Genomic DNA, 23,810 nt, shown 5'->3' with positions numbered 1-23,810 from the left:
TTGAGAATGAAATTAAGAAAATATCAAATATGTGGTTCACTATTCAGACTCAACATTGTTCAACTGAGTCTTATTAGGCCTAAAAAGAGCCTTATTGTGAAGTGCAAAGCAGAGCGTGCTGAAAATGCCAAGGAAAACCATGTTGCCAAACCCTGTGTGAATCTGGTCATTTTATACATTGAAGGTACCTAAAGGGGTTATAACTGGTTATGAAACGTTGTACTGATGCCTTACATGACCTCCATAAGTTTACGAGATGGCTATTTCTGTATAGTTGTTCTTAATGGCCGCCACCAGGTTGGATTCTCCATGAAATTAGAGCAGTGAGTAGTACGTTAGCCAGTTAAAATGAAGAAGAAAGAGATTTTTAGTTACATAATTTTAGTTTTGACGTTGTGTCTTATGATTATTTTAGTGAAAATACCACTGCTTTTGTCTACAGGGACCTACAGGGACCTTTCATTTTTGACGTTATATTTTGTGGTCATGGCAGAAGAAACACTGTCGCTTTTGTCCACAGGGGCCTCCAAAATGAACACAATATGCAAATTCATTGTAGTGGCTTCACCAGGTACAAAGAAATACAATGAACATTAGGGACTCATTTTGAACCGAACCGAAGATTGAGCTGAATTGAATTTTCCAGATGATGCCCTCAAGTTGCACCTAATTTTCTGCAGGTTTAAGAACATCGGGAGGTCTTGAGTCATAGAGGTGATTTGGGGGCAAATGGTGACTTCGACTCCAACAATATTCCTCTACATGTTAATAAGGATGCAACGGCAGCACTGTCCTTTGTCTTCTTCCTGATTATTTGATGACACTCCACAAATTGTCGTCATGTGACATGTTACATCTGCTGCAGGTATCTGTGACACCGGAGTCTTCGATCGGTAAAATAGATGCGATGGAGAAGCTTAAATTGTATCAGACTGAGCCTGAAACAAGACGTTCTCTCATTCGCTCAAATAAACACACCGGCCCGGTCATTTTCATTTTGCCAAGTTTATCTTCCCAGTTTTATTTTATATATTGGTTGTTATTTTTAAACTGCTTTTTGCTTTAGTCAGTATTCAGACTTGATATGGTTCCGCTGATTTAAGTCTTATATAAGCTGATAAACCTGGTTATTTAACTGCTAATTTTTGGAAAAGAAAGCTCAAAATGTTTTTTATAAGATACAAAACTGAAAATTTGGTCAAGTATATCTTTATCCGTATAAATTCTTCATATTATTCTTATTATCCTTCTTCATTATTAACTATTTCATCGGTCTTTGAAGAAATAATTTGAAAGACAAAACATAACTTTATATTTTCATAATCAGAGGAATCAGGTTTACAGCTGAGTAGGTTTTCACATACGAGGAGTTTGGTGCAGTAAACAGTAAACATAGTAAGTGGAAAATATAAAGAAAGATCAAACACAAATACTGTAAGTCAATAAGCACAAATAAAAAATAGAGATTTGACAGTAAAATAGAAAAATATTATTAAAATATGTATTCAAAAAGGGAGAAGGAAGCACTGCATCACTCTGATGGCAGCTGAAAGTACAAAAAGACAACAAGGTGCAGAAAGTCTTGCTTAATATTAAGTCATTCAGACAAACATGGAAAAAAAACTGAGGTGAGATGAAACTAACTGTATTCTTTGAGCACAGGCAAACAAACAGACCAACATGTGTTGACTCCAGGTCTTCATCAGGCTCTGAATTCACTGAATGAATAAATTTATCTGGTTATTTCACCGGATGACGGGCTGCCTCAGCTTTTTGTTTGTTTTGTTTTCCATGGCTGTCTGCACGACCTAAAGATAGAACTGTTTGAAAACGCACAAGGATGTCAAAAACCGACGTTCTGGTGTGTTAAAGTGTCCCAATCACAGCACGATAGTGAGAAAAATAAGGAAATACAGGCCGAGGGCAGGGTCAGATACACCAGTGCTGCATTTTATGCCTTCAATATTTGGCAAGACTCCCTGAATCTTCTGGTCTTTTTTCAAAAATTATGAATAAATATGACAATATGTTACTTAAATGCTCTGTCAATCAGAAAAGACACACACCAGGAAATGAAAAATAAGCATTTAAATGTAAGACAAATGATCAAACACTGAAATATGACTCACTATCTTGTTTTGAAGAGTGATAGTTTGGTTTGACAGACTGTTGATATAAAGTTTGCTGAAATATGATGACACTCTTCAACACATTCACTCCTCAAAGGTACGGTGTTGTCTGAACAAGTCAATCAGACAAACAAACATATAGAAAGACTTTTAATGTTTTTAAAATTTCAAATGGAATAATTTGTAAACTGGTGAGGCAGTTTAATATTTTCCATCAGTACTGCAATAAATTTTGCTCAAATGTTAATCTACAACTCTCTTTTTTCATTTCTTCCCATTACGGTGCAGCGTTGCTTGAAGGTAACACACCCTAAAATGCACCCTGAAAAATCATTTTTGAAAATTTCCTTTAAAATCTATTTTCTTGGTCTAATTTATGACAAAAGCCACTGCACAGTTGTACAGTATATTGTGCAGGAATGTTCAAATCATTTGCCAGGGATGGATGGATTCTGATAAATTATGAAAGACACGGTCATCAAAATTTGCGTGGATCTCCTCCAGAGGTGTCCACGTCTGGCCAAAGAAGCAAAATGTCAAATTATGGTAATACACACTGACTGTCGGGCGAGGTGGGAAGCACGTGTCCTGCCAAACCTCCCTCCAGTCACGTCTAACTGCCCTCGGTTTCAGCAGAAGTGGCAAATGGTCGGCGCTGGCATTCAAAACATCTGTGCAAGCAGACTACTGGTGGCAAGGCCCCAGAGACCTGCCTGCCTGCACCAGCCTCTTTTGAACTGCAGATCCAAATACACTGCACTTATTGGAATGGCATGTAGCTGCTATTCTGAAGGGGGATCCTCTGCTACGCCTTTGATGTCCACCACTGTGTCCAAAGCAGGCAAGCCATTCTCCCTGCTCTCTGTTTTCCATTTAGACAGAGATTTTTCTATTCTGGAAAGGGATTTTTGAAGTGAAGCAGACAAAGAACAGATTTACATGGTTTAGACAGCCATGCTCTGCCTGGAGTAGACTGTAACTGAACACTGCACTAAAGCTGTATACTGGGAGCTACTTCTTAACAGAGGACATAATGAATAGTCTATTTCATTAGCGCAGAGGATGCCCAGGAGCGTTAACTTGTATATTTCAGCTTAATTCAGACATTTGATCAGCCTCATCAGTGTGTGATTGAACATTATTCAGGATATACGGGTATTAGATCCTTCATCAAAGGTGCTGAATTACTTCATGCCACTCATCTGCTGCCACTGGATTTATTTCAGATAAAAAAAAAAAAAAGTAAGCTGCCTCTCTGACCGCATTGACTCACTGTGCTTTCTTGCACACATGGGCATCAGATGGGCACATTGGAGTCATGTCTCAGCTGAAGTTAAGTTCAGGGCTGGAGTTTACCAAACTTCTCAGAATTACTCCAAGGGATCGTGGACAGTGAAAGATGTTGTTTTCAAACTAGGATGGAAACCAGCAGGAGTGGGTTGTGAGGGAAAAGAGAAATAGAACATTTTAACTTTTAACTAATTTTAACATTTAAAATAGGAATGACAAGGGAAGAAATAGGGTTTGATTATTGATTAACTATGAAGATGACTATACTCAGAGGGGATTCCTTGAGACAAAAATCCTCTTAAAATGGGGGTCTGTGGTTAAATGGGCGTCTATTGTGGAGGTCCCTGACATGAAACCCCTTGTTAACGACACCCACAGTTATAAAATGAAATTAATCATGACCCTTTGTGGGCTTTCTTTGGCTTGTACTCAGCATTTTTTGTTGATTGGGCTGACAGAAAGATGTGATACAGGAAAATTTAAATCCAACGAAGAAAATAACATCACTCATATCACATCCCAACTTGTTCATTTTTAAGTTTCGTTTTTAAAGCAGTCTAAATATGGTAGATAGTGGTGGAAGAAGCACTCAGATCGTTCACCAAAGTAAAAGCAGGAATACCACAGTGTAAAAGTTCAAGGATTCAAAGTTTTTACTGTCAAATGCAAAAATAAACAAGTTATCAGTGCCATGAAATGTCTCTCTACCTCGTGCAGTCAATGATTCTATTTAAAAATATAGAAAGTATAGTAGAAACTTAAGCTTCAGAAACAAACAAGATGACTGAGGCAGACAGGGTGATAAACAATACAACACAATGACTTGTAGTATAAGACAGTATGTGCAGTATAAAAATGATATGTAAGTCTGTGCAAAGGTGAGTAATGTCAGTAACATGATAATAAATTATAAGCTGTGCTAAAGACAGTACAAAATAGTTTGTGCAGTATAAAAAAAATATAGAATAGTTAATACTTTGTTGCAAATAAAAGCCCACCATTCAAACTTTTACTCCGGTAAAAGTTCAGAGGTTTTAGCATCAAAAATTACTTTTTTTATCACTAAAATACTTATTACTAAAATACTTAAGTTACCAGACGTTAAAGTACTCATTATGCAGAATAGTTCATTTAAGAATAATGTATATTAAAGCTTACTGGATTGTAATCACAGACAGATCAATGAACATGTCACTTTAATGTTGCATCTGGTAAAGGTGGGGACTAATTTTTAATTACTTTATATATTGCTGTGGACTTTAATCTAATATAACATATTTCACTTGTTGATGATATTTAGTACTAATAATCTGAATCTGTGAAGTAACTAACAACTAAATTGATCAAATAAATACAATGGAGTAAAAAGTACATTATTTCCCTCTGAATTGTAGTGGAGTAGAAGTATGAAGTGACATACTTCAAAATTGCAGGCTACTTAAATAGAGCACTCGAGTAAATGTACTTGTGTAGTTACTTTCTACCACTGGTAGCAATCGACTTTGGGACATTATTTGGAACTGCTGCTGCTGCTGTTTTGTCCTGGTCCTGGTGGAGCTGTGCGTTACGGACCATTTGGTCATAACATCAAGGATGTGTGCGCACAACCGAATGATCAATGCATGTTGATACTGCGGATTTGAATTTATCACCAACTAATCTTTCAAAGTGATTTTATGGGAACTGCTATGACAGTAACCAGGTAATGAGAGCTTGTTAATCATTACCAGCCACATCATCTTTCCACTTGTGCCCAAACTGACTTCAAAGGTAACAGATGATTAAATGATAAGATGCAGGTCTGTTCCTTCACTGTCGCCCTGCTAAAGCAGCAGCATCCTTTGCCTGGTGAGTAATTTGACACAGAGACCTGTCTTCACTGTCCTTTGATGCGGACAATAAAACGCCTCAAGAGGTCTAATCACATTACGCACCATTTGTCTTGCTTAAGTGAAGTGTTGCGGCACCTTCCGCAGCGGCGTTTTAATCACAATTGACTGAGACGAGGCTGCTGCTGCTGCTGGACACATGTCAACAGGAGAGACAGGCAGACCTCCTGTAAAGCGCCTCCGGGTGTCCTCTTCCTCTGCGCTGCGCTGCGCCTCGACGCGCCCGTGTGCCCTGTGCGCCTCCGGGGACCACCAGGGTTACTGAAAATTGTTTCAGGGAGTCCTTATGATCCCATCCCAAATAATAAAGTGTGTAGGTAGAAGTTAACCAACAATCCCTGTTGAAATTGGTGAATTGTATAAATTTTGCCATAAAGTTCTCAGAGGTATTTTGCTGTTTTTGAAGATAAATGTGTCATTTTGATTCTTTGACAAGAAAGGACTTCAAAGTATCTCATCTGAGGTATAATCTACTTTAATAACACTAAGACTGACCACAGTTTGGGGAGGACTGAAAGAGTTAACCAGGGGGAGGGCGCCTGCACAGGGGCGTATAGTATAAAACCACCTCAAGAGCGCACAACAGGAGCAGCGTGTCTCACTGAGTCGTAGTTTGATGTGTTTGACTTGTTTCCTCCTGCAGGACTCGTTAGAGACGCGTCTTCACTTTGGTGGACTCACGCTCCGCAGCAGAATGGATGAAGACTGTCTTTGAAGCTCCACCGTGAAGTCTGAACTGAAAAGAGATTTATTTTTTTTTAACTACCTGGACTTTTTTTTTTCTCCAGAGGTAGTGTCGTCGAACAACGCGTTGGACGGCGCAGAATGAGGACAAAACAAGACGTAAAGCGTAAAGCTGCTGAAGTGGACGTGAGGAAAAAAGAAGTGTGAGGCTGAGAATGTGGCGGGGACACCGCGGAGCTGCAACTTTCCTGAAGCTGGAGGTTTGAAGAGGGCGCAACAAGAGCGGAAAGTGTTCATGCTGCCCGGCAGTACTTACTACTTCATTAATTGTCAGATCAGCGCATTGACTCTTATCATATCTGGTTTAAAATCAAACTATATGAGCAATCAGTAAAATTTGGGAAAATCCCACAGTTTGCAAATAACTCCCACTGGATCCAAATTCATCTCCAGCACTTTTTCCAAATTATTCGTCTGCCCCCCTCCGATCCTTTTCCCTTCGTTTTTGCAATTCTGATTCCCGAAGTGGCTCCGAAGTGGTGTTGCGGCTCCTCGTCCCCGGCGGATCCGGAGATTGGAGTCTCTGCACCGGGAGGAGGCGGAGTCGGAGCTCCGGCCACACCGCAGGCTCCCAAGAGCGGCCGCGTCAAGAGGATGGTGCGTCTGGCGGCCGAACTGCTGCTCCTCCTGGGACTACTTCTCCTCACCTTGCACATCACGGTGCTGCGGAGCAGTCCGCTGCCGCAGGGAAATGTCAATGTGAGCCTGGATCAGGACACAGCACTTACAGAGGTGAGTCAGGAGGAAATCTGTCAGTAAAGAGGCGCTTTGATGCAAAATCTGAGGGGTCTTATTGGTCCCAGATGGGTTTGATAAAAAGCTCTGGTAAAATAAAGTCTCCACTCTCAGTGGGCCCTGTGAGTCTGTAGGGATTGTTGACATACACACGGATGTGGACTCCCTAGGGTGTCCCCCCCAGGAGTGGCAGGGAGCCAGCAGAGGGATGGAGGATGAGGCAGGGTCAGAGATCAGCCCCCTGCGACAGACGCACCTCCCTATTGTTGGGGGTTAAATGCTAGCTGCAGGCACTTCTCTGTCATCATTGGCTCATCACTGTCATCCAAGCTTTCAGTTGATGAGGTGGGGGGGTCAGAGCTGAACCCCTCAAGGTGCCCCCCCACCCCCTCCACCAGCACACATGTCCCCAGAGTTGTGTTTGGAGAAGAGTCTGGCATCAAATTGACTTGCCCTGCTCCAGATCAAGCCTTAAGCCCAGCTTGTTGTATTTGATCCTACACTGCTGCACATGAAAAGTTCACATATTAAAGGAGCAATACGTAACATTTGAAAGAAAAATGGTGCACAGCAGTGGAGCCTTACACTGCAGTCCTACACTGTAAGTTGATCAGCTGTTTATAACTGTTAAAATTGCCCAAAACAAAAGCCCAATGCTCTGAAAATACACACTCTGAAGTTTGACTTCAGTGACTGCCTGTCTCACTGCCTGCCAGATTTCTTACAGCTCATAAACAGACACTTTCTGATTTTGGCAAACATTCGGCATTAATTTGAACTTAATTTACATGAAACAGGCAAACATTTCAAATAAATCTAATTAAAATAGACATTTCAAACGACACCACGGCTGTAACATTGTTGTCAGATGAGCGAGTATTTCAGTTTAACATGTTTCCTTGAGCTTTGATGACATGTCATGGTCATTTTAGGATTTACTACACTAAATATGTTACAGGTTTCTCTTTTAATTAATTAATCATAATAATAAAGATGTTGGAAATATTGATGTAACCTGGTAAAAATGCAGTTTTGATGATACTTTTCAAGGTAGTGGTCCAGTTGAGAGCGTGCCTCAACAAAATCTCACAAGGAGGGAGACATTTGTCAACATGACACCACTTAAGACAGGTTTAAAAGTTTAACAGCCCATTTTAACATCAGCATAAAGCACACAGACTCCAGCAGAGCCCCAAGTCCTGACTCGAGGGTTAAGACGGGTCTGGGATCAACAGGCCTTTTTAGAGCGTGTTAAGCATCCTTCAGCTGCTTTTTGGTGTATATTTAGCATGCTACTGAAATACTTTCGTCATGTCCTGGTGATAAATGGGTATTTATGCCTGCTGGAATGGTGTCCCTTCATAAATTCTTTATTAGAGCTTGTGGGAGATGAATGGAAAGAATTTTTTAGTTCAACAGAGCATGGTGAGGGTAATTTCTCTTATCTGCACCATCGCTGTGTCCGAACCTGTGTATATGCAACAGCAGTCCTGTGTTCAGTTGGATATTAGGGCATGCAAAGCTGAGGAAATATTCCAGGAATTTATCGAATATTTGTCAAACAGCCAAATGTTGGATCAGATGAGCGGAGTTGAGGAGCAGAAGGGAGTTTCTCCTGAGTGAAAAATACTAAACACATGCCAGCCATTCCAGCTTCAACATCCCTTTTGTCACAAATTTACATAAAGATTCTGGCTTGTGATGAAAGAGCCCAACGTCGCTGCTCCTGCCCCATGTTGAGAAAAGCGCTGAAAGTTTTTTTTTTCTTTTTCTCATGAATGCTCCGACTATGTGTGGACATGCTTCACCGGTCCGCCACTGAAGACGGTGATGTCATCTTTCGGCCGGGCTTGTCACGGCCCAGGGGGTGTATTGTCATGCCAAGGTGTCATATTTAAAACGCCATTCACGGAAACACAAATGACAGGATGCGGCTCTGTGCACCTGTAGTGGAGAGAGAAAACGCTGTGGTCCAGGGCACATCGTCATCATCACTGACCCAGGAAGACACATTCATCCACTGTGGCAGTGTGAAGTTAGCACAAACAGTATCTGTGAGCTAAGAAGATACACTGTACTTAATAATTACTTGATTTTCTGCCTTTTAAAGAGATAGTTTGGATTACCAGGCAACAGCAAAATGCATTTTAGCCACTTAAAAACTCCCACATCAAAACAAATCAATATCAAGTTTAAGTTTATGCTATATTTAGAATATTTTCACAGCTTTAACTTGGTGTTGGACAATGTTTTCTGATGGGAAACCACTCTTATACAAGCCCCAAATCACTTTTTCCAAAGTTCCAAAGTTGTTCATCTTCCGCTTCATGGATCTGTTGTATGACTTTGGTCAATCCGAGCTAACATTTTAAAACACCAAAGTCACACAATAACACAACCAAACTAACCAATTAAGCCAGTGGTAGACCAGCGACTCCCATGTTCTTTGGGGTAAAATGAGTGATTTTGCCACTGGAGTTTGGTTGGTTTGGAGAGAGCAAATTTACATCATCACAGATGTTTCCAACATGACCAATTCCATCAAAGTCCGTAATGTATTCGAGATGACATTGCGACTTCTACCAGCCGCTAGTTGCTATAACTTTCAAGAAAACACGAGATACGTTGGACATGTAAGAGTGAGGATGGAAGTCAGCCGTTGTGACTACACATATCACCTCGTCCATGAACATGATTTCTGCCTGAGTCATGTCAGACAGATTTTAATTGGCAATAGAGGATGTTTAGAAATGACAACAACAACTCCCATGATCCTTCTGTTTTTTAAGTCGTTAAAATAATGCAATTTTGTTGCTGACCCTGTCCATAGCAGTACATTGCTTAGCTTCCTCCTCTGGTACTCCTGCTGCTTCTCCAAACTGGTGGCATGCAGACGTCCATCTACTGTAGATAACACGCTATTGATAACCAAATAATTCAAACTATCCTTTTAACCTTATTTTCTTCTTTTATTTTCAAGATTAACTCATTTGTGAGTTCATAACTTCTTTATAGAACGTATCCTCTTAGTTTGATCCTGTAAATAAACACATACACACACCCAGTATGAGGCGTGTGACAGGGGAAGGGTAGTTTTCTCTTCCACCTACATAAGTGTAGTGCTGAAAAGCATCTGGCACAATGTGCACTGCCTTCATTTCCTGCCAGCCTCCCCGGGGGAAGGACCCCTGAGTTGCTCCCAATTGAAAATGGAGTCATGCCCCTTTAAGCAGCCCTCACAAAGTGAAAAAGGGGGAAGCGGGAAAAGAAGAGGAGATACTGTGGGGAGGGAGAGGGGGGGTGGCTTGTGTGTGTGTGCAAGTGTTCATTCATGGCTTTTGAGAGTGGGGGGTGACATCCTGGGAGGCCCCAGATGAACTGAGGAATGGTGTGTCACTTTTGATCTCCAAATTAAAGCGTGTTCCTCATCGAGGAAGATCGCAGATGAGCGATAGCGACTGTAAAGCGGCCTCGCCACCAAAGGGGAACACTGCTGGTTTTTAAATATTTAAATGTGTTACTCCTGTGCACGGTCACAGCCTGGGCTCTATTAGAGGAAAATAAGGAAACCGCATGTTTTTCTCATTAGGTTGTGTTAAAAAGCTCCAAGGAGAGTCATCTGGAAAAGACAAAGAGAGGTGTTTATGTTGACGTGATCAAGAATTGATGGACTTTACACAACTGATGCACAACTGCCATTCCTTTGTGATGACTAACTGCCATGTTGTGCGTTCTTTCCATCATTTTCAAGTCTACCGATTCTCTGAAATCACTCTGCTGAAATACCGATTGAGACAGGAAACATTTTGTTATTTGGATGTATAAGATTTCATGGTTTGTCCTTCAAACCGCTGAGCTCCCAGATGGAAATGTAGATTTAGTGAAATCTCAGTGCTTTATGGGGAAAGGCAGCTTAGATCTCCCTGCTTCTGTCCAAGTGATGGACTGTTTTCAGCAGCTCCATCTCACAATTTCCCTGTTGTCAGTTCAGCTCAAGGCTTTAATCAACAGCATTATATTTAAGGCTGACATTTGTCCATGTTTTGGCAAGACTTTGGTGTATTTACTACAGCATCTGTCTTGCGAGACAGGTTTGAGTGCTCAAAGGCTGAGAATGAAAATGTTTATTTAAAATAAAATACTTACTTTCAGTGAAGTAAAAGATTGTAAAGTATCTGTGAGGAAAACAACAAAAATTGTCATGTGCAAGACAAATATAATTGGATTCTGCACACTGTCAGGCTCCAAATAAATATTTAAATGATCTTTTATGACAGTGCCTGAGGGAGATGTTGTTGATCAAAATGTTGCGTTTAATGAGAATGTCCTAAAAGTGATTTAAGATATTTATTTGGAGCCTAACAGTGTGCAGACTTTTCTCCTGTGTATTCCTATGTTTGCAATAACACATTTCCCACAGCTGCATCAGTTTGTAGTGATTTTAAAAAATCTGTTCATGGTGGTGAAACAGATTTGTACAATAAACAAATCTGCAGCACACCAGAAACTCACTGAAAAAGAAGTTTTAGGTGGTTAAAGTGATTAATGGAAGATTTGGGGAATCAGCTTGGTTCATGTTGCTTTCCTGTGTTGTTTTCTGGATCCTTATCAGTTTGATGCCATGTTATTTCTTCTGGTTTTATTCAAAGTTGCAGCACTTCTGCAATATATCTACTTCTGATTTAAAGCAATATTACAATGGTTGATCATCAGTCGGCCCAACCCTGGTTTTCTAAAAGCTGCTGGTTGCTGTAACTTGTGCAAAAACACGGGATACATCAGATACATCAAAGAGCGAGGAAGGAAGTCTGCGAATGTGACTAAACATAACTTTAATGCATTACCTCGCCCATGAACGTGATTTCTGCCTGAGTCACATCACATGGTTTTTCATCTGCAATAGTGATCATTTTACAGTTAAGACAGCAACCCCATGCTACATCATTCATTGCTTTAATATGAGAGAGACCCCAATCAGCAGAATTACATATTGTGTTTTAAAAAATAATCACCAATCCTCCCTTTTGTTGCATTCTTACCCTTCTGTCTGCAAGACAATCAATAGCCTGAACATAAAATCGCATTAGCACTAAGCTACCAATATTTGCTCATAAACTGATAAACAGTCTGTTTACATGCAGGCTTCCCATATTGAGCCGAACATCATCATCATTGTCAAGTGTTGCCCTGGGATCAGAGGGCTTTGAAGTTTGACTTTAAATAAACCAAATTTGTCAGGATTAGATAATCTGCCTGCCATGTGTAATACAGCATAATATGACACAACAGAAGATTCAGATGGGATTGGACTGGATAAAGGAGGATTAATCTGCCGGCAAATACTGGGACTGGGTTTCCAGACCTGACAGTCTGCGAATTCTGAGACTCTGAGGAGGCATCTGCTTTCTTTTAATAGACCAACTCATGAAAAAAAAAGTAGTAAGTCATACCTTAAGCAGCCGAGCATTTATGGATACATTTGCTTAAATGACAGGTGTTGTGAATGAAAACGCCTCACGGTCTTGTGATGGGAAATATGATATATGATTGTTTCATAGTTTCATAAAACAATAATGTCTGGACTGAAGAGCAGCTGCAGTTAGATGCTAATATAATCCATTAAAAATGACACTGTATCGATATCAGCGCTCTTTTTGTCTTGATGTTTATGATAAATCATTATTAATTACAATTATTATCATTAATGGTGATAGAAGTAAGCTTACATGGGGCCAGAACTGAATATAATGGGACTAAATGGCACTCAACTAGCATAATACTATCTATATTATAGAAGGCAGACATCTCTATATCAATATCTCCAAAACTCTGCAACTCACATCGAAAGAAACTACATGAATAAATAGCACTACTTGATTTGGGGATGAACCGTCCCTTTAAATTTGCTATTTTATGTTCCAAAATGCAAATATTACTGTTTGTTTGTGTTAATAATGTGTTCGTCATTCATCTAAAATTTGTTTTTAACATGGTGGTTTATGCTGTAATTGCTTATTGTTGCTGGTTTATTGTTACACCATGAGTGAGGGGGCTAGTACATTTCTCCAGCTGTATTGCTGCTTAGAAAAATTCATTCGTGTTTACAAATGGAAATCATGTGGTGGTCAAAACAAGTGGCTAAAAAGAGCATTGTAGGAATTAGAATGGTATGAGGACAATGTCGCTGGTTTGATGCGCATCTTGATATTGGATAGGACTGGGCCCATCTCTATTCTACACTGTGACTGAAACTGTACGTGTTGTGCAGGGCCTGATCCCTAAGCGGAGCTCAATTACTGCCACTGAGTGACTTCTGAGAGCTGAGAACTTGAAAGACAGGGTTATCACGTGGGCATCTCAAAGCTTAAGTACTTGTGATAGAACCAAAGAGGGTCCTCTGATGTTCACATCAAGGGTCGATAGCTGATGCGCAGACTAGGCTGTACTGAGCCCTCAGCTGTAATTGTTTGGTTATGGAAAAGACGTTTGAGGTTTTTAATTGAAATCTGCTTTTTCAGAATCTTTTCGCCTCAAATTTTATGATTTTGAACATAAATTCTCAGAAAAACTCATCATTTTATCTACAGTAAAACCTCTCCTGCCTCTTATTATTTGGTGGCCACAGGCAAAATGCAGAACCACCTACTCCTCTTCCTCCAAATTATGGCCAATTGTATAATCATTGTAATTATGGCAGTAGCTCACAATAAGATATGTAATGTGAAAGTTGTAAATTCTTTGAAATGTATTGCATTATCATATTAACTCCCATCTGGTCGGCTGTGGTGGTGAATTAAGAAGAGTAACGCTAAGTGGATTTGCGGTCGCTGTCCCCTCTGTGGTTGAATTTAAGTTACATGTACATTTATAATCCTTCCTCCCTCACTGTGCAGCTCCATTTACAGCGTCTATATTGTCCCAGAGTGCACCTTGGCTGGACACAAACAGCTCCACTGGGGGCTTTTATGCCCACCACAATGTGGCTGAGCTGACACTTTGTCTGTGACTGGCCACCGCAACCGTACAGCACCGCTGCCATATTCTCAGGCCTCGGCCCGGCCACAAAAACACAGGGGAGGAAGAAATGGGACATGAAAAAAGAAAACAAGGAACGTGATTGATGGCTCTCTTTGATCTTATTTTCTGCCACCCCAGAATGGATGATTGCTGACTACTTATAGCTGTCTGTCCAATTGAGGAATAATTGTTCCTTCTGTGCATACCTGACAGGAGACATATGCCGTAACTGTCCTTTTGGGACGAATTTACAACTCCCTCTGTCAGAAAACCAAATGTTTTTCTGTCTTCAAGAAGGCAGATGTAATTATTTTGCAATGTTTGTTTAGGTTTTTCTGTATAGCTCCAGTGCAAAAAAGCCTTACATCGCTCTTTTCTCCCAGCCAACATGCTAAAAATGTCCACATCATATTACTATGGTAAAGCAGCAGCTCATTCTGTCAGTTAAAAATGGAAAAACATACAGTCTAACTGTGACACTGGCTCTGAATGCGTGCTCGAGACAGATTATATTTTGGTGGAAGCAGACAGAACTCAGCGTGATGTTTGTCCCACGGTTTCAGCGGCTCCTTCTCTCTGGGCACCAAGTAGTCAGGAGTCCAGGATTTATGACAGAGGTCACGGCCACATGAACCTGTGTCGACATGAGAGATCAATCTAATGCTGCTGAGTGTGCAGACTCTGTAGATGCCAAGTTACAGACAGGGCCCTTAGTCTTAAAGGGATACTTTGGATTATTTGAGGTTGGGTTGTATGAGGTACTTATTTATAGTCAGTGTATTAGCTACAGTAGATGCTGGTCAGAAGCAGAGAGGTGCCAGCATGAATGCAAAGCAAGAACTGCTGTGGAAGGGGTCGGCAACAAAAGGCATTTTAGCCACAAAAATCTGTATTAGTTTAAGTGCAGGCTATATTTAGAATATTTTCAAGGCTTTACTTTATCATCAGACAGCCTTTTCTGATGGGAAACCACCACAACTGAGCCAAATACAGCCAAATGTTGTTCTCCCCAAACCAACCAAACTCCACTGGCAAAATCAGTGATTTTACCTCACAGATCACAGGAGTTGGTCTACCGCTGCCTCGATCTTTTAGTTTGTTTGTGGTATTGTGTGACTTTGGTGAATCAGAACTATCCTTTAAAACACAAAAGTGACACAATAACAAAAACAAAGGAACCCATCAAGACAATAGTAGACTAGGAACTCCCATGTCGTGAAATTACTGATTTCATCAGTGGAGTTTGGTTGGTTTTTGAGAGGGCAATATTTGGCTTGTATGATGGTGGTTTCCTGTCAGGAAAAGGCTGTGTGGTGGCAAAGTAAAGCAGTGGTTAAAGTGGTTAAGGGGTTAAAATACCTTTTGTTGCTGAACCTGTCCACTACAGTACATTGCTAAGTTTCCATGCTGACTCCCCTCTGCTTCTCTAAACTGGGGACATGCTGACAGGGCATCTACTGTACAAAATACACGAACTATCAATAAGTACCAATAGTCTTATATTGTGAACATTCAAACCAATGATAAATTCATATTGTGTTTTTTTTTCTCCTCAGCAGAACAATATAAATGCAAAAAGCAGCTCCTCTGCCCAGCTGGCTCCTGAAGACCGCAGGTCTGGTCCAGAGCACCGGTTGACCCACCGGCCTGCCACCCTCCCCTGGCCACAAGGCAGCAACGTACACAGGGACGGCCCCGGAGCTTTCCTCCTGGATCTGCACAACTTCCCCGACCTCTCCAATGCCGATATCAATGGCCAGAATCCCAACATACAGGTGATCATGTGTGTCTGTGCACCTGTCCGCGTGCTTTGATGCTTTCACCCACTCGTAAGACATGACTACTCAAGCACACAGGACAGGAAGAGCAAACAGGAAGAGGGAGAATAGTTTGGTGCACATCACTACCCCCTTTTTCTCCCCTTTCCTTCCTCCCCTGTCCCCCTTTCACACTTCCTGGCTCGTAGTGAAGCTTAAGATAGACACTGAGGTCTTGTGTCCATCATAATGACAGCTGAAAGGCAGACGCTAACCAGCAATGCTTCCCGACTAACCCATGTGCAGGAAGACAGACGGCAGCTTATGTAAATGTGCGGCGAGCCCCTTGCCCAGAAGTCCCCCAGTAGTGCAGATGGTCGAGTAACCGCTGCCATGTTTAAATCATTCTCCTGTCTAATCCAGCGCGGGGGTCCTTCCATTTCTGAGAGCATCGCTGCTAAATCCGAGCACGAACAAAGTGTATTAACATCTCAAGATGTGGGAAGAGAGCAGAGCAACCAATTGAGCAAGGGCGTGAGGCTGTGGGAGAAGGCGGGGGAGGCGGACGGGGGTGTCTTTGATCCTGGGATTCATCTGGCTTTCATGGTCTGGAGGAGGCTGAGTAGCCCTTTGAACTTTGTGTTTAGGTGGAGAGAGCCTGAGAGGTGGGAGGGTGACTGTGGGGCAGGGGTGATGGTCCCCCCTCATCTGGGAGGCACATGTGTTAGGACAGAAGGGGGGGCAGCATATCGTGTGTGTGTGTAGCGGTTTCAGAGTGTGTCACCTCACCGCAATCGATCGATTCGACCGTTCTGACCAAAAATGCCCTAAAAGTCTCGTCTTTGACGAACAGTGGGCCTTGTGCAAGAACCACTTGTAGGAACAGATTTGTTGTACGAGTGATTTGGGAAAACTTGCCGCTTTCATCAATTTTCTCATGACTTTTCGTGAATTTTCTCAAACACAATTTACAAGTGGTCCAGACCTCTCATAGTAGTCCTGCAATCAGTCTGTTTTTCACTAATGGATTGTATATTTCCTTACGTTGAAGAAATTATGAATTATAATGTAAGAATAGGATGACCAGATGAAAATTGGGACAGGAGAGTCTGATGTGGACGTGTCATGTCAGAGGGATTGAAATGTAGAGAATAATTTAGAGTGACATCAGACTGTAACTGATAATTTGTAATTACAGCATAGTGGCTGTGTTTACAAGACAAGACATTTTAAGTGACTTTTCAGCAGATAAGATCGTCATTAAGCGAGTGAAAAAACATCAGTAATACTGAAGGCAAACAGGACTTTTTGAATAAACCAAAGCAGGAATTATAGCCTACAGAAGTGGTTTGATCAGAATATTTTCACAAATTCATATGTTGCTCTTATCTTTTACTGTGACGATTAACTTCCATCTCCATCATGAACTTCCTCATCGATCGCCTCACTATGGAGAAATGTTTTTTCATATTGAACCATCTCTTCTTTATTTCAGTGACAGAACAAACCTCAGGCAACACAGCATTCACAACATTTCACTAATTCCACTGCTGACGCTGTTAAAACGATAGACTTTCATTTGTGGATCTCTGAAAGAATGACTTTCATCTCTGAACTCATAAAGTTGTTCTCTTTAATCTGATGCTTGAATGATGAATGAACACTTCATGATATATGGAGCAAGACGCGTAGCCTTATATTGTATAATTGGGGTGTTAATTACAATTCTCGTAGTCACGTGCAGTCAAATATGCACACTATGCACATAATTTACACACTTATCTGAAGTTAGGAACGATGCTGAATCTGATGTGACACACTTGTTCAAAGTCACTGTACAAAAAAATAAGACAAAGTTAAAGGTAGAGTAAGTTGGATCCTTCAGTTGCTGTTTATGAAAAAAAGAAGGAATGGGCAGAGGGCGGAGTCTCTGCAGATGCAGGCGCCACCAGATGTGAGCGATGATAGAGAGGAATTGTTTTTGAATGAGTCTAAACATTGTTTTTGGAGGGGAAATCCCGCATATTTTGACTTTAAATTGCCTTCTGTTCTTTAATCCAGGTGACCATTGAAGTTGTGGACGGACTGGAGGGCCACGAGCCAGAGAAAGGCCTCCGTAAGGAAAGCAAACCCAACTGGGCTTCTCCTAACTGGAGAAACTGGTGGCCTCACTCTTCTTCATCCTCCTCCTCTTCCTCCACCACTCATCAAACAGAGGAGCACGACCGCTCCTACGGCAGCAACGGCGAGGACAGCAACTTCCTCAGGCCGCCGGCAGACTGGGACAGGAGAGGAGGCACCGGGGGAGGAAGCAAGGCTCAAACTGAATATGGTGAGAGTGACAGTCACACAGGAGGGTGTGGGTTTGTGTGGAAATGAGCGCACAATGCACACTGCAGAATACTTAGCCGGGTCCACAGGCTCTTATTTGAGCGCCGGTCTCCAGCGTTTCCACAGATGGCCATAGTCTGATGTGGAATCTGTAATTTGCAGATTTGCTGATTTAAACTGTCACCATAATAAGTGCAGTCATCCCGGGCGAGCCTCTGGGAGCCCCTGATTGAAGCCTTTAACACTCTTTTACGAGATGGATTCCTCTGTGGCGTGGAGCTCGCTACGTGACACAGTTTAAACGCCTCACTACATCAAAGTTGAGCAGCAGGAATGGGGCCAGAAGCACTGTTTGGCTGCCACACCATTCTCACAACGCTCTCCAAAAGTAACCCCACAGATAAATCTGCCGTGGAAGAATTTACACTCGCTGTCATACAGTATGCGTCCGGCCCGTGTTGTAACATGCCCAAACCAACATGGTCGGGCAGGAATGCGTGCGCTGTGGTAAATATCATTTTATCCACTTGCACTGCAGCGGTGAGGAGGGCGATTTTATCATCCTTTTTCTGTCAAACCATAGGCCATGTTTAATGCTTCTGGTTTATCACTGTGGTCAGCTCTTATTATGGATAAGGAAATATTTTATCATCATTACTGTCCTGGTTTGAGACCTAATAATCATAATTGTGGACAGGCAGGGAGGGTCGTCCATCACAGGCCACTGATAGTACGCAGTTGTCTCATCTGTGGGCTGAGGGCAGGTTATTATCAAGTTTTCTAAATTCTCAGTCTGAGCTGCCACCAGCTCTTTGGCCTTAGTAAGCTACGGAGGAGGGAGGGGAGCAGCGCTAGATGGCTATCTGGCCTGCTTGTAATGAGGGGCAGATGGCAGCAGAAGGGGCAGAGGGAGGGGTGTATAGGAAGGTTTGGAGTCTGGCCAGAAATACTTCCATCCCAACATGCCCACATTAATTCTCCTCATTGATGGAGTGCTGCTTTCAAGATGTGTGTGTTTGCATGAGGTAGTCGTAGAGTCGAGTGTAACCGTTTCCATGTAGACCCATTACACTGATCTGCTCAATGATAATTGGAGTTAAAGAGGATTTCTTGCCATTTCACTTCCCATTTTCAAACCGATGAATCACAGATAGAGCAGCTGAACGGTGTCCAGTGCAACTGTGTCAGGAAAAAAAGTTCTATTTGTATATTCCCTGTCTGATCCCCTGTTGCTTTGTTGGAATTTGCAAAGTGCTTCCCTGTTACTTCGCTAACCGAACACACACACCGCGCCCTTCGCCTTGGACTTTTTGGTTCAACAGCTCCGCGTTTGCATGTACAACATCATGTATGCATGTGTGCGTGTGTGTGCAGACAGGCTTTCGTGGTATCTGCTTTGAGGGGCAAAGTCAAAGAGAACTTTGAGCTCCCCCACTTCCCCTTTCATGTCCTCCCCCCCACTTATTATTAGTGAGGCATGCTAACAGGCCTGAGTAAGTTCAGCATGTGGCCTGCATCAGAGCTGACGATCTCCCTCTGCTTCTTTCTCTCTGATCCAGACTACATGGACGGAGAGGGAGACTGGAGTAACTGGACCGCATGCAGTGTCACCTGTGGGAATGGCAACCAGAAGAGAACCAGGTCGTGTGGTTATGCCTGCACAGCCACCGAGTCCAGAACATGTGACATGCCCAGCTGCCCAGGTAAAGATCACCTCACAAAAAAAATTAAAAGGGACAGTCTGGATTATTTGATGCCAGATTGTATGAGGTACTTATCGACAGTTAGCGTATTATCCTCACGCCCCCAGTTTGGAGAGACAGAGAAGAGTACCAGCACAGAAGCTAATGGATGTACTGCTGTGGACAGGATCAGCAACAAACTGTATTTTAGCTACTTAAATGTCCAGCTTTTATTGGCAAAATATGGCAGAAATGCAATCTAGTATTCTTGAGGATGTTTTCATTGATATATAATCACCTGAAAGTGGGCACAGGTCCTCATATTGCACCGCCACGTCTCTACAGTAGCCCAGAGCAGACAAACTAAATATATCCTCTAGATATGGCCTTTCGCACGAGCTTCAGAGTCACCACAGATTACACATACAGTGTTTGCAATCTGTAAGATCACTGGGAGATGCCACTAAATCCTACACACTGGTCCACCTAAAACAATCACAATCTGTTTAATTGTACACTATATTTAGAGTGTTTTCACCATTTCACTTTGCCATCAGACAGCCTTTTCTGACAGGAAACTTATATAAGCTGAATATCACTCTTCCCAAACCAACCAAACTCCATAGGCAAAATCTGTAATTTTAACTCACAGAACACAGGAGTTCCTGGTCTACCATTATCTCAATCAGTGAGTTTGTTTGTGTTATTGTGTGATTTCAGTATTTTAAAAGGATGGTTCATATTAATTAAACTCACACAATAACACAAGCTAAGCAACTGATCAAGGCTGCAGGAGACCAGTAACTCCAAAGTTTGGTTGGGTTGGAAAGAGTGATATTTAGCTTGTATAACTGCGGTATCCTGTGGGAAAAGGCTGTCTGACACCAAGGTTAAGTGGTTAAAATATTCCACATATAGCGTACACTTTTTTAGGTGGACCTTTTTCTGGCTAAAATCCTTTTTTTTTTCGCTGATCCTGTCCACTGCAGTACATTATTTAGCTTCCATGCTGGTGCTCCTCTCTGCTTCTTCAATCTGTCAGCGTGCCACCCACCATCTACTGCAGCTAATACACTGACTATGGATAAATACCTCATACAACCCCACATCAAATAATCCAAACTACACCTTTAATGGATAGCTTGTAAGTGCTTGTGTTGATTTAGTAGTCTTTCATCTTTTGATCCACCTTTCACTGTGCATTCATCTCTCTAAAGGTATTGAAGATGCCTTCAAGACAGCAGCTACTGAAGTGAGCCTGTTAGCCGGAACAGATGAGTTCAATGCCACGGAGCTCTTTGGTGTCGGTAAGATTCTGCCTACTCTTGTCTTACTGCAGACTATCCTTCATTCAGATGTCCTTACACTGTCAAAGACAGTTCATCCGTCTGACAGCGGCGTTCCTTCACACACCGAGCAGCATTCCTCATACTCGGGCTGCACTCCATTACTGTGCAGAGAGGAGAATGTGCAGCAGGGCAGGAAGAGCACAGTTTGCCCACTCCCTCTCTGCCTGTCTGTTCTTAATCAACCCAACAAAAACACACCTTCATGTTTAATATTACTTCTGGTTTGATTTTCTAATGTTGCTTACTTTTGCACTTACCTTATTATATTTCTTTTGTTGTTTTTCTTATGTTACTGTAGTTTTTAAAGAAATCTGGCTCGATGATTTCTTTTGGGATTAATACAGTTCTATCTTATCTCATTGAATCTCATCTCATTTCCTTCAGACACGGACAGCTGTGAGCGATGGATGAACTGCAAGAGCGACTTTTTGAAGAAGTACATGACCAAGGTGGCGAATGACCTTCCCAGCTGCCCTTGCTCTTACCCGACTGAGGTGGCGTACAGCACGGCGGACGTACACGACGCCCCCACACGCCGAGACTTCCGTTGGAAGGACGCCAGCGGGCCGAAAGAGAAGCTGGAGATCTACAAGCCCACCGCCCGTTACTGCATCCGCTCCATGCTGACGCTGGAGTCCACCACGCTGGCGGCGCAGCACTGCTGCTACGACGACAACATGAAGCTCATCACTCGCGGCAAAGGCGCCGGCACGCCCAACCTCATCAGCACAGAGTTCTCCGCCGACCTGCACTACAAGGTGGACATCTTGCCCTGGATCATCTGCAAAGGAGACTGGAGCCGCTACAACCAGGCCAGGCCGCCAAACAACGGGCAAAAGTGTCCCGACAACCCTCAGGACGAGGACTACTACAAACAGTTTGAAGAAGCACGGGAATTCTAGCCTGCTGTACAATGAACGGACAAAAAAACACTGCTTAAATATTCAGCTAAACCTCAGAAATGGTGCTGAAACCATTTTTCATTCTGTTTTAGGTCAAATAACACATGAACTTTTAGGCTCTGAGGAACGAGACTTACTGCTCTTTTGAACCAAGAGGAATAAAAATCCAACAGAGTCAGAACGCACAAGGAACTTTTCTTGACTTCACCAAAACCAGGCACAAAACTTTTCTCTGTTTTTTAATATTTTTTTATACAAAATATGCCTCTGGATTAAAAAAAAAAAGAATGAAAATTGTGCCAGTAATTGTGTCACCGATCGTAACTCAAGATTTGGACGCTAAAGGGAGAACTGAGTTTATATTCTTAAAAGGGAAATTTATTATTCTAGGAATCTTCGTTTAGATTGTGTCCATGTTCGTCTCCATAGATTGTTTATGTTTGGTGAATCTGAGAAGCCTGTGGTAATAGAATAATGAGATTCTTCAGGAATGTGTCTGGGGGTTTGGAGAGAGGAGGGGGAGAGAGAGCAGGGTTATCCGGTTTTCTCCCATTTTTGTCATTCACAATATCCAGGTTCTCATGTAAGCTTGTGAGTTTATTTAGCATGCACATTTTTTTTTATTTTCACCATTAATTTACAACCATGTCCCTTGTGTCTCTGAGGCAGATCTTCATTGTAAAAAGCCTGCATTATTTTTGTAAAGTATTTATTAAGTTGTAGCTGCGTCTGAGTTGGGTGTCTTTGATTGTGGTTTCTGATTCACATATGGCTGAATGCTAACTTGAGATTCCTCTCTGGCTCAAACTTTGTCATCGATGTGCTTAACCGTTTCTCAAGTTAGGATTAAACCGTAATAGAGCGTAAAGAATGTGTGAATTCAAGTGTATGGAAAGATGTTTGAGATATAAATCTATGAATAAATTTTTAAAAAGTCAATGAATGTGTTGCTAGGAAAACAATGTTTGCGTGTCTGATCTACATCATAAATATCACTCAAAGGTGTAAATTAAAGGGATAGTGCATATTATTTAATGTGGCGTTGTATGAGGTACTTATCCAAAAACAGTGTGCTACCTACAGTAGATGCCAGCTGGGGAGCAGGGAGGAGCTTCAGTATGGAAGCTAAAACAAACTGCTGTGGACATAAATGCAATAAAATGTATTTTAACCACCTAAAAAACAATATCAGTTTAAGTGTACACTATATTTAGAATATTTTCAAAGCTTTACTTTACCATCAGACAGCCTTTTCATACAGGAAAACATTGTTATACAAGCCAAACTTTGCTCTCTCCAGGTCAACAAAACTCCATGGGCGAAATCAGTAGTTTTACTTTGCAGAACAAAGGAGTTGTTGGTCTACCACTGCCTCAATCTGTTACTGTCTGGCTTCATTGGGTCCAAACAAGAGGTATAATATTGATATTGAATGGATTCTGAAAACACTGATGTGATAAATGCAAAGATTTTGTGGGAGTTGTTCATTTTGTGTTGTATTTAAACCCTGAACGTCAGGTAGCAGTGCTGTTATTCATCTTCACTATGGACGTAACAATACCAAAAACTATGCTTAAAAAAATCCATAACATATTTATCAGATTTAAAAAAGAAAAAAAATGACAACTTGAAAAAAATTACCTTTATAAAATAATAACTGATGTGTACAGCATTTTTTGTTTGTACAAAATTAGTTTTTCTTTTGGACTCAAAGTGCTTCTGCTTTCCTTTTTTGATAAAATAAAATAAAAGTAGCAGCTATGACCTAAGCATGTGCAAAAAAAATGACACAACATAACACAAACTAACAGACTGAGACAGCGGCAGAACAGCAACTACCATGTAGGTAAACTTGATTTCATCCATGGAGTTTGGTTGGTTTGGACACAGCGATATTTGGCTTATATAATGACAGTTTCCCCTCAGAAAAGGCTCTCTGGCCTTTTTGTTTTGTTGTGTTTTGTTGCCGACCCTGTCCACAGCAG

The 23,810-nt window shown here is 41.7% G+C and overlaps 1 protein-coding gene across 2 annotated transcripts; it reads left to right on the top strand.

Moving 5' to 3' along the window:
* Nucleotides 1–5,783: 5,783 nt before the first annotated feature.
* ism1 (isthmin 1) lies at nt 5,784–22,764 on the top strand. Of its 2 annotated transcripts, none has more exons than XM_084736250.1 (6): nt 5,784–6,784; nt 15,364–15,579; nt 17,623–17,893; nt 19,452–19,595; nt 20,792–20,881; nt 21,308–22,764. In XM_084736250.1, the coding sequence occupies exons 1-6, from the start codon at nt 6,647–6,649 to the stop codon at nt 21,823–21,825; spliced, it is 1,377 nt and encodes a 458-aa protein (XP_084592376.1). In that variant the 5' UTR covers nt 5,784–6,646; the 3' UTR covers nt 21,826–22,764. The 2 variants fall into 2 exon arrangements, with proteins under 2 accessions (XP_084592376.1, XP_084592375.1); XM_084736249.1 differs by having other exon boundaries at nt 5,785–6,784; nt 15,361–15,579.
* Nucleotides 22,765–23,810: the final 1,046 nt, after the last annotated feature.

This window comes from Lutjanus erythropterus, chromosome 14, assembly GCF_056507025.1.
Source record: "Lutjanus erythropterus isolate fLutEry1 chromosome 14, fLutEry1.hap2, whole genome shotgun sequence".
Classification (NCBI taxonomy): Eukaryota; Metazoa; Chordata; class Actinopteri; order Lutjaniformes; family Lutjanidae; genus Lutjanus; species Lutjanus erythropterus.
This window is presented reverse-complemented; position numbering and strand designations above follow the sequence as displayed.